The 12584-nt window shown below is 24.5% G+C and overlaps 1 protein-coding gene across 3 annotated transcripts; it reads right to left on the bottom strand.

Annotated features, from left to right (window-relative positions):
• Window positions 1–406: 406 nt before the first annotated feature.
• Window positions 407–10809, bottom strand: LOC113552875 (muscle LIM protein 1). 3 transcript variants are annotated; one of them, XM_026955872.1, is made up of 12 exons: window positions 10687–10809; window positions 8181–8330; window positions 7959–8118; window positions 5299–5428; window positions 5118–5214; window positions 3608–3707; window positions 3205–3334; window positions 2818–2993; window positions 2432–2564; window positions 2007–2194; window positions 1134–1239; window positions 407–727 (listed from the first exon to the last, which is right to left on the bottom strand). In XM_026955872.1, the coding sequence occupies exons 2-12, from the start codon at window positions 8293–8295 to the stop codon at window positions 557–559; spliced, it is 1506 nt and encodes a 501-aa protein (XP_026811673.1). In that variant the 5' UTR covers window positions 8296–8330; window positions 10687–10809; the 3' UTR covers window positions 407–556. The 3 variants fall into 3 exon arrangements, with proteins under 3 accessions (XP_026811673.1, XP_026811682.1, XP_026811692.1); XM_026955881.1 differs by lacking the exons at window positions 3608–3707; window positions 5118–5214 and adding exons at window positions 4628–4712; window positions 4772–4868; XM_026955891.1 differs by lacking the exons at window positions 407–727; window positions 1134–1239; window positions 2007–2194; ... (4 more) ...; window positions 5118–5214; window positions 5299–5428 and adding an exon at window positions 7169–7462.
• Between the last annotated feature and the right edge of the window lie 1775 nt (window positions 10810–12584).

The raw sequence follows: 12584 nt of genomic DNA, 5'->3' as shown, positions 1-12584 counted from the left end.
GCTTCATATGGTTACTGTATAATAATATTATACCTAATAATATATTAAAATATATTTAATCCACTGGTTAAGTTTAATATTACATTTTCACAGTTTATTTTAAACATTTTCAATAATATGCAGCACGCCAAAGTTCAATATTATGCATAATAGTACCTTGGTCCTTGATATAATGTAAAGATATTGATGGCATAATTTATTACGCTGCAATTCATGTGCATAGAAGTTACGAATATAAAATAATCTTAAAATTAATGTTATTTGTTTCGAATACTCAATAGTAATTATTCGTAAATTTGACGCACTATTAATAAATATATAAAACGATGTTGATAAAGCTTTGCAAATATAAAAAATACATGGATGGTTGAATAAATAAAAAATAAAAAATTAAAACAATATTATATAAATTATAACTTTTTTAAGGTTTATTAAAATAATTAGTGTATTTTAGGTGATATTACAAGAAAAAAAGCATAAAACAAAGGTTCAAATGAAGTTTGTTTAAAAGTTATATTCTTTCGCCTTTGATTTTCATTAATTTCATAGTAATCATTTATGCCATAGAAAGAACACCAGCACCCATACCGAAGCCACAACCTTTTGGCCCAAAATGTTTTGCATAACAAGGTCTGCAATGAATATCGCCATCAGGACCATCATTCAAACTTGTTGAATCTAATGACTTGCTGCAATCAGCGCAAGTAAAGCATCTCTTGTGCCATAACTGAAAATAAATTCAAATCATTTATTATTATGATATTATACTCGCATTTTATTTATATATTATAAAAAGTATTATTTATTAGTGATATTTTTGTTATCAAAACATATGTTGGACAATCGTTTAACATTCTAGTGATCATGGTAAATAAATAAAACATAATTTGATTAAGACCCATAAGTAAATCATAAAATCACTATAATATACAATGATTATGTGTGTATTTTATGTCTTCATTCGATCGACACAATATATTATATAATATTAATTGTAAACGTTACGGATACTACCAAATGTATTACCAACTAGCAACCACCAAACCACATACATCATTTTCGGGAAAATATATTTATTTGTATAATAACTTAAATATTTTTTATTAAGTTATACAATTGTCAAGTGTCATTACCTTATTTTTGCTTATCATTTGTTCAGCGGCATAAACTTCGTATCCACACCTCAAACAACCATTTCCATTTCTGCTTTTGACTCCAGATGTTGGCCTTGCTTCCGAGCTAAAAAAAAAATGAAATAAAATAAGTTCCCCACTTTATAATATAATCCATACAAATTTTTAAAAATATACGAGTACTTTATCTGGTACTTATAATTTTTAAATAAAATGTAATTTTAGACTTTTAAATAGGGTTAATAATATGTAGTTATTTGGTTAATTCGAAGAACACTTTAATTCATAAAATATATTAAATACATAAATATAATATTACAACTGTATAGTTAAAGTTAATATTATATTTTTTTCATATTGATAAATTCGTCAATAAAAATAAATGATTTGCTAGTATAATATTACATTATATTACCTTAAACTTAAATATTCATATTTAATACAATAAAATGTGAGTCACTATTTTTTTTTTAATATTTTTGTATCATAATAACTAACGTTTTGAGTTTTTTATTTTTTTCAATATACCTAACCAAAAATCAGTACCAGGTTTTTTTGATTTTTTTTTTTGGTTCATACAATGCCAAAAAAAAATCCAAATTTTCACGTTCTATAATTAAAAATTGGTATTTCTTAAAGCCTTAATTTAAATATGAAAATTTGGGTTATATTATATTTCACAAATAAATTTGAAAAAAGTATTTTGTGTTAAATTTTTGTAGTAATTACCTAACAAAATAGTATTTTTATTAGTAAATAACATATTTCAATATGCTTAAAAAGTACTTCATATTTATATTAAAATATTTAATTTAGATATTTTGTAAAATTGTTTATTTATATTATAATCTATTAATTTTTGATAGTACTTACAACAACATAGTAGATTCTCCTTTGGTGGAGACCAAAGTTGGAGAGTGTCCATATCCAAATCCTTTGGGCCCAAAGTATTTTCCATAACATGATCGGCAGTAAACTTCTTTATCCGGTCCATCACAAGCCAAAGTAGAGTCTAATGGCCGGTGGCAAGTAGCACAGTTAAAGCAAATTTTGTGCCACATCTGTAAATAATTGTATGAATTTTAAAATTAAATGTGTTATTCAAATTAAAAAAGCGTAATGTAATTTAAATAATGTAGTCAATCAAAATATATTGTCATGAAATAATATTTTTCAGTGAAAGTATTGAGATGAAATGCATATGAATACATATTAAACCAAGTTGTTGATTTAAAATGTCCTTACATAATTATTTTTTAAGTGTATAGTAAGTAGGTACTAATGATACAAAAACTTACAGCTCCTTTAGCCAATTGTTGTTCAGCGGCAAATACTTTTCCACCACATCTCGGACAACCCTCTCCTTTTTCAGCTTTAATAGATGTAGTATCTGGATTATAAAATGGTCGCGATCCCGCAATTTGTTCATCTCTGTTAAAAAATATTTATATATACATATTATATTATTCACGGTTCAACTAGGTATAATATATTAGTAGTATTACGAATAAATATTATAGACAAATGCCTATTAGGTTACTCCAGTTTGATATTTTTTCATCCAGAAAAAATGTACAATTATATAGTTATAATATAATAAATGAATCAATAGATTTTAATATTTATTCGTTTAAATTATACGCTACAACGTAAATTAAAAAATACTGTGATAAATTATACTAACGTCAAGCCATCTGTCTGAAGAAATCCTGAGCCGCAAGCAAATCCATATCCATGCGGACCCCACTTTTTACCGTAACAAGTTTTACAATACACATCGCGATCAGGACCATCACAAGCAATTATTGAATCCAACGTTTTATTGCAATCCTTACATTTGAAACATTTTCTATGCCATTCCTTTAAAAATACAATAACATATTTTATTATAAATACAATTCGATAATTTAAATTTGACATAATATCAAAACTTAGAAAGTAATTTTTATGTTAAATTTCATATTAAAATTATTTTTAGAAAAAATAATTCAATAAATTAACCAGGTACAAATAACTAAATTTTATTTATTGATATAGTTACACAAGCATAATATCAAAAATTGCTACTTACACTTCCTTTAGCAAGCACTTGTTCAGCAGCAAATACTACACCTCCGCAACGTGGACACCCTTGTCCTGGTTTTGCTTTTATAGAAGTTGTACTCGTATCAATGACAGGAGCTCGAGATGTACTAACATCCCTAGATATGGGGAAAAAAGTTTTTCATTTATGATGTATAGAATAATAATAAGAAGAAGAAAAAGAGGAAAAGGAAGAAAAAAATGTAATAATATATATATATTATATACATAGAAATAGGTATTGAGCATTAAAATTCTATTTGGTATGTTTATGAAAAAAGTAGAAAATGTGTGTACGTTTATGATTTATATAGGCGAATTGATAATTGAAACAGATAATTGCATGCTATGAAAAAGAAATAGGTGGTTGACCTTTTGGTATCACTAAATACCTTTCGGTTTCGTCGTTTAAGTCACATGTTAAACCAATTGACTGTACACCAGCACCTCTGTGACCTATACCTCTGGGACCAAAGCGCTTCGAATAGCAAACTATATGGAAAAAACATCGTAAGTATTATGCTGGACTTGGTCAATTATTATTAAATTACATGGGTCATGAAAACAAAAGAAATCAATCATAATATTCCACGAAAAAAAATATTAAAAATGATAGTTCATGCAGAATAAAAACAATGGGTATTATAATTGAATAAATGACATGCATGTAGTAATTTTGACTTTTTGAAAATATCGGTAAAACATTTACCTGATAATTAATAACTTCTATTGGAAACTCAATAACGGATATAAAAGTCTCGACATAGTGATAGCCTTCCCCTTTTATCCTGTGTTTCACGTAGGTAATTATAATATTCTATAACTATTTGGTTATTGTAATATTATTCCATATAAGCTAAACATGTTAGACTACAATGTAATTTCATGTATACAAATTCCCCATAAATATAAAATATTACTAATCATTTAAATATTTTTAAAAAACTATACCCCTCCCTTAAACAACCTCTAGATTCGCCACTAACAAAACTAATGTTGTATTAATATTTATTTCCATTCATAGGGTACTTATGAAGTATGCCAGTATACATTTATAAAAGATAAAACGAATAGACATACCTAATAGGTATTAATAATAATCGTATAATATAGTAAGTACGTATATTTTTCACGTGCGAACAGATATTTTAGCCAATACAAAACACCAGGCTTAGTAATACAATTATAATAATGTTTATTTATTTGTATAAAATATACTTTTATTGTAAAAAAGGTAACTAGGTACCTATTCTATATAATATAAATTTATAATTTTTTGATTTTTAATGAAAAATATGTACAGGAGTTTTACTATTTATTTGTTTGTTTGTTTGTTTGTTTGTTTGTTTTTAGTTTTGATAGTGGAAGGATGAATGTATTTTTCAATTATAACTATATAATTATAAACGTACCCATTATAAGCAGGATCGCTTTGAAGAGCTCCAGCACCTTGTCCATAACCATAACCCTTAGGTCCAAATTTCTTGCCATAGCATACTGATTTAAAAAAATTAATGTTAAAAGTTAGAACATGCAAAATACATGGATTACCTTACCTTTGCAGTAAATATCCTTATCAGAACCTTCACAACAGTTGACTGAATCTAAACGTTTCGTGCAAGTAGCACACTTGAAACACTCCCGATGCCAAGACTAAATTAATAAATAAAAATCATGCAATAGGTACTGAAAATTATACGGTTAGGTATTTTGGTGAAACTCAAAGGTGGTAATTTATAGTGAAGAAGTATAGCTACCTAACAGAGGTATTCAAACAGCTTAATTCGAAAATATCATAATTTAAATTAATTAAATATAAAATTAATTTCCTAACTTAGACAAAAAAACTTTCAACTAAATTGGGATTAATGCATTCTCACACAAATATTGGTTCTCATTCACCTCTACAGTGTATTTCATTATCAGGCCCATCACAATGTAACACTGAATTTAAAGTTTTGTGGCAAGAAAAACAGTTGAAACATTCTTTATGATATCCCTAGAATACCGATAAAATGATATATCCTATATAGATATAATTAAATTGGGGTCTTAGAATTGTAGTTAAATATATTGCACTCACTCTTCCTTTTGCTAACATCTGCTCAGCCATGTATACAAATCCTCCGCAGCGTGGACATCCTTCACCTTCGGGAGCCATAGCCATACTTCGGGATTCCGTAGCACCTTGAGGCTTAGTATGATAGTAAGATCTAAAATGCAATTTATTATGAAAACTTATTAATACATTTTTCCTTATTAAATTAATAAATGTTAATCATAGTATATTGAATATATTATGTAAATATGTAGATAATAATGATACAATTATAAAGTATATTATATTAGTGGTTTTAGTGATTTTTTACCATTAAATGTAGGCATTATTAAAATAGTTGTGAGTAAAATAGACAAATTCCATTAAGTTAAAAGATAAAACACTTTCAAAAATTATATTATCCAAGGAATCATAATCAGTAACTAATATTACAAACTTAGAACAAGTGAGTACAATTATGTTTCTTATTATATTAATATAATAAATTAAATATTTAAATTCATAAACACTATAGATAATTAATGAGAATATTTTAAATTCTAAACTTAATGTATAAATGTAAAATATTATTTTTTAATTCGAAATATATCTATGAGAATTTAATAATTAATAAATGTTGTACACAATATGTATACAACAATTTGTAAATATTAGCAATTATATTATAAATTATTGTAATTATTATTTATTATGTATAATATATATTTATAATTTTGTATGTATAAATTTAAAAAATATTATATATATAATTTTACTTATTTATCGTTTTATATACATAGTACACAGAAAAACAGTGTTTTTAAATTAAAACTGAGCATTTTTCAAAAATTTAAGTACTTATAACTATTTACTAAATTTTATTATATGGATTAAATCTATAATCTATATATAGTTAAGTATAAAGTATAGTGTTTTTGTAAGTTTAGGAATATATTATGTTTAATCTATAAAAGGTTACGTTATTTATCATTAATTATTGAGCGGAGTTTCCCCATAAATTCACAGTTAGGTGTATTATAATGATAGTTTATAAAGTGAAATACAATAAGAAAAAAAATGGTTTTTTCATAAATCATCACTATATTATAATGACTCCATTCCAAAATTGCAGCTTGCTGAAGTAAAACAAAAAACAAAACAATAATTAATTACTGTTAGTACCTATTAGGTACAAAAGTAAAAATAATATTTACAAATCATAAAAGTTCACCTCTCCATATTATTGTTATTTTATAAGTATTTTTGTTAAATATAGGTATGACTTATTAAGCGAAAGCTAAAAATAAGATACAAATAAAATTATAATATTATGTACGTTAGTGAAAGCAAAACCATTAATAAGCATAAGTTTTCTAATTTATAAAATACCTATATGATATTTAAATAATATATTAATATATTATGGTAAGTTATTAAAAAAGTTTAATCTCACCATTTAAAGCCATTTGGACTCTAGAAGTGAAACATTATAGCATTCCATGAACTCTCTCAAAATCAATTCTTTACATCAATATGTTTTGTAATATTATGCTTAGGGTTTAAAATAACTGTCATGTCAAACATGATAAATCTAAATAAATAATTTTGTAAATGGTATCTTAAGCGTGCTTTAGGTAATTGCAGTCAAAATTTAATTATACTGCTAGATGTTTAAGAATCTATATCGATAGCGTTATTAATAGGTTTCAAAATGAATAAGTTTTAGGTATTATGTCCGGACAATAACATATTATTTTAATATATATATTTTACATCATGTATTTTTCAAAGCAGTCATTGCATAATAATATGTATGAAAATTAAAATCATGAAAGTAATAATATCAATAATTGTTATGATTAGCCGAAAGCATCGCTTAAGCTGCCAGATAAACGAAAAATAAAAATAAAAACAATCTTTGGAAATAATATTATTAATTTAATGAAAAATCAACAAAACATTTCTATACAATATATTGCTTGTTCACTGTACATATGACTAATGTGTGTGGTAAATAGGTACAAGCTTGGATACTTAACATATAATTATTAAAAAAATATCTTCTAAAACGAACAGAAATGAGAGGTGAATTTATATGTATAAGCAAATATTAAAAAGGTTTTACTCTTGCATGCAAAAATAAATATAGGTTGATGGGTAGGTCCTTCGGATGGTCAGGTATTTAATTGGGTTGTTTCTCCATTAAAGGCTGTTAAAAAAAACACACTTATTATTATATATTTGAAACATGCTCATAGAACACTCTATCTATCAAAGGAAACTCTGGTGGGGCGTTGATATAGGTACTTAAATATTAATTAGTTTCGTATCGTTCTATTATATTATTAATAGTAAAATATTAAGAAAAATACAATATTACACTATGATGATGATTTCCGGTTGATTGATTTATCTAGTAAAAGTACTATCAATAGGATACATATTAATACAATGCCTAATTAATACATAAGTATAAACTTAAACACGATTTTTATTGTCTTTTAAAAATAGGTATATAATATAAGGGTATGTTGGTATATTATTTTAAAAATACTTATATTTAATTTATTATGAAAGACAAAAATTGTCCTATCATTATTCATTAAATGGTTCTTGATTGCACGGAAAAAAAATCATCGTGATCATAATTAGTAAAATATATAAACAGATTAAAAGGAATTAATTTAGACATATTATTCACTTACACGTTGCTGAGATGTTCACCATTGTCTGTACTCAGGCATCCAGCACCACCACCGAAACCGTATCCTTTTGGTCCGTATTTTCTTCCGTGACAGTTTTTACAGTACAGCTCTTTATCGTGCTCTGCGCAGTTTGTGGAGTCCAAGAACTTGCCACACAATTCTATACAATGTCATCAAGATTATATGAATAGAAAACGAATGCTTAAAATATTTAAAGCTTACCGCATTTGAAGCACATTTTATGCCATTTGTAGCCTCCAGCAATTCGCTCTTCGGCGGCATATACTGATTTAGTGCATTTTACGCATTTTGGGTGTTCAATTGCGACGAAAGGCATTTTTAAGGTTGATTTGGACGATTTTACAAATAAAACTAAAAATAAAATTTAAAACTTATTCAATACAAAATATATTAATGCATATATTATAGTTATAATTTTAACACATACAAAATTCACTTATTAACCTAACCTAAGTAAAGTAAAAATCTGACAGTTTTGTACATTTATTTGAAAAGCATACTTTGTTTGTAATCAATAAAGTAAATATTAAAATATAAATAATATTATAATTTGTGGATATTTAAATGTTAATATTAATTCATCTTTCATATTGTTTTATTATAATATATAAATAAATTCTAGTTAAGGACCCATTCAAAAAAACTTCCAATGGATAAAAATACCTAATAATATATTTTTATTGGTAAAACAAACCTCCTTCCATAAAAAAAATCCCAATTAAATAAAAAAAAAAAAATTGTAATAAAAACAGAAAAATAAGTTTACCATCAATTATATTGAAATGTTTCCATTTGTTATTTTAATTGTAATATACAATTTATGAGAAAGTATGTTTTTTTTGTACGATAAGCATACGTCTTTGTTAGCTATTAATTTTTACATGTGGTCTGGAGTAAAAAAGTCATTCATAGTAATGCTTCCATGTGTGAAATTATATTTAAATTTAGAACTATAAAATATATACTTCAGATAATACGTACATAGAGCGTGTGATTTTTCATATCAGTAAATTATTCATCAGTATAGTATTATTATATTATATAGTCTATAAGTACAAGTATAGTATTTAAATTATTAGAACTTTAAATGTCAGCTCAATTTAGACTAGATGTTCACCAATAGATCGAGGACTAATAGATAAAAGAGAGAGAGATAGAAAAGTTAAATGACACAATACAATATATGTATATAATACTTAATTATATATTAATAGCATTTGGCGATACTTGACAAGTACGATTGGCTATGAGCCATTATTCAATCCTGGACACATTGACCTATTTTTTTTTATTTCAAATATAGGAAAAAATAAAATAAAACTATAAAGTGTCGAATTAGACAAGATATTAAAACTATAAACGTTTATTATATATATATATAAGAATATTAAATAAATATAGAATTATTGTATAATATTATGAAAATAACATTAAATTAATATTTGTCAACACCAAAAATCTATAAAAGTTGAATGAATATACAAAGACTGTATTCCGGAGAAGGTAATTATAGGTTAAATTTACCATATTAATATAAATACATAACTGCGATATAATATGGACTGTTGAAAGTTTAGAATCCTATTTGCAATCACTTACCCATATAAGGATAAAATTAACATGGAAGAATCTAATGACCTCCGAATATGAACGCACTCCATTTTTAGAATAAAATTGTACTCATACCCGTGAGTTGAACAACTATTGAATAATTTATTTATTTATTAAAATAATATAATGTAGAAATATCTGATAAATTACAGATTACTGGTACTATAGTGGTACCACAAAATTGTATTATACGCGTATTTTATTTTTATAAAGGTGCACACTATTACACACATTACATAGGTACTGTACAGTATAATATATAGTATATTATACTGCAGTACCTAATATGCATACAGAGTTCACTGTTATAGTAATATCTGTATTGGTACATGTAAACACAACGATTACTCACAATTTAAAACAACAATCCATACAATATAATGCTTATTAGTTATTTGTTATTATACACGCTTACGAATTTTGATAAAATTATAAGTTATTTATTAATGCATCGATTTCATACTTCTTCAAAGTATGAAATATTAAAATGCTTAAATGTTTTTAAAATAATATGTTTGAAATACATAAATTTATGAATAATATAGACTTTCAATTATTAAAATTATGTAATTTGATTTAAAATAAAAATCATTATATTTGACTTTTAAACGTATAAGATATTGCAATACATTATTAATTACAATTCGTAAACTAATAATAATAAGACAAAATAATCGTAAATTGAATACAAATTAAATATAAGAAATATCAATAAAATACTTGATGTTTGTTTAACGTATTATTATCTAAAAATAGAAAACTTTGTATTCAACCAATCGAATGGTATACTAGATAATATGTTATGTGTATCAAGAAAATCTGGCAATTTTTAATTGAAATTACATTTGGATGTATCAATTTATTATCAAATCACTGTGCTATACTCCATCTATAATCACTAGTTAATTATAAATTTAATTTAATTTAAATACAATTTATCACAGACTTTATATGATAACACAATTATTAAAATAAAGTCAAAAAAGATAAAAAAAAACCGTTAGAATGTTTATTTACATAAATATTTAATTTAAAAATATTATTATTATAATATAAAAATTATTGTATACAATGCAATAGTAAAATCTTTGCTCACCTTAGTTAACGGAGAATGTACTACAGTCGTGTGCAGCTTCGGTTTTGTAAATGTTCTCGAACTTTAATCAAAGTGTACTACTGCTTTTATCCCTACTACAGTATTGCACACGGCACATTTGCTCCGCCCTTTAAGACGCTCCTACGCAAGAATATTTAGTATCCCCTTGATCTACAATAGTATAATTTCAGGATAAAAAATATACATATAAATAGTAAATACAAAGATTATTAAAATTACATTGAGTTTTGAGTACATTTACTATTGCCAATAAAAATAGAAAAAATTGTATTGTTACTAATACTTAAAAAATTATTTTTATATTTATAAAATGAACATCAACATTTTTGTACTTAAAGAGACATTAGTATTCCATTTAAAAACGTAAATAATGCGTGGGCGAAAAACACGGTACTTGGCGTATAATCATTAAAATATTATTTTAAAACTTAGAAGATCTAAATTTTAAACTTTTAATTGATACACACACGCGTTTCTTTTGTTTTGGTCTAATTTTAGTGCAGTGTAAAAACGATTATTCTCTACCTTCGCTGTAACACTCTTACACTATTCGTTCAAAATTAAAATATATATAGGTGATAGTCCAAATAAAGTAAATGCTTAAATTTTAGTTTAAAAAATATGAATAATTAGTGATTATTGTAAGTGTATCATGTTGTTTTATGTATTGCTTAAACTGCATAATGTACTAGGATAGATATATTTTTTTAAATACTATAAATTTTAATAATATTTATTGTATATGATGTGTTAAGCTATACAAAAAAATATGTTTTAATAAAATAAAAAATGAAAAATAATAGTTGTATTAATTACCTTAATATTTCTTTAAATTTATCATCATACCTAATAATATACTAAATGTTTGTCAATAATTAATTATTGACATATTTTTCAGGTTACATTTATAAATAATAAAATTAAAATAGTTTATTTATAGTTAGTTAAAATTTACGAATCAATAATCAATAATCAATCCATTACATTTTATATTCTAAGTAGTGCAATATATATATAAATATATTTTTGGCAATGGTGTGTTTTATATTTTGTTTACCTAATCAATCAGTTATCACATTTTAAATTAGTTAAAATGCTTCAATTTCTGGTAACAAAATGGATCTAATAATTGTTACATTGGAGAAAGGATAGTCAAATTTCCAGTAGGTACTTACTAAATATAATCAGGAAAAACAATTAAGTATTTTACGTATATTATTATATTTTAGTATTTAACTATACTCAATGATATTTTAAAAATATTTATTATTTAAGAAGATGTTAGCGCAATACATTTTGTTTTCTTTCTCAGACCCACTTACGATATATTATGTAAGTATATAAAAACACGGAACCCGGCTTTTATGATTTTTGAGTTATCTTAGTAAAATTACATATTTCAAAATTTATAGAAAATAATATTATTTACATATAGGTTTTATATTTAACTTAAAAAAAATAATGTTGTTTAATTAAATAGATATTGAATTGTTTTGAGAAAATATTTAGATAAATCGATATGGTGTACCTTAAAAAAATATTACTATTCATATATTTTGTAGTAGATGATTTTTACTCTAAGAATAGGAACTAAAAAAAAAATATTTTACGTAAATCCATTTGGTTTATGTGACGTATAGGCCAGAAAGAGAAAACAAATACTGTGCTGACAACATCTTAAGCTATTGCCTATTTATATCTGTATGAACCTATTCACGCCTATAGTGAAAGTCGGTATAGAATTAAATGTTAATAATTATATAAAGATATACTATTATAAGTATTAAATAATAATAATGACATATAAATAATATAAAAATGAGAAGTTTTTGAAAAAAATTAACTCAATCGACTATACTACCATAATAGTAAAATAA

Source organism: Rhopalosiphum maidis, chromosome 4 (assembly GCF_003676215.2).
Source record: "Rhopalosiphum maidis isolate BTI-1 chromosome 4, ASM367621v3, whole genome shotgun sequence".
Taxonomy (NCBI): Eukaryota; Metazoa; Arthropoda; class Insecta; order Hemiptera; family Aphididae; genus Rhopalosiphum; species Rhopalosiphum maidis.
The sequence above is the reverse complement of the archived record's forward strand: the minus strand, read 5'-3'. Positions and strand labels throughout refer to the sequence as shown.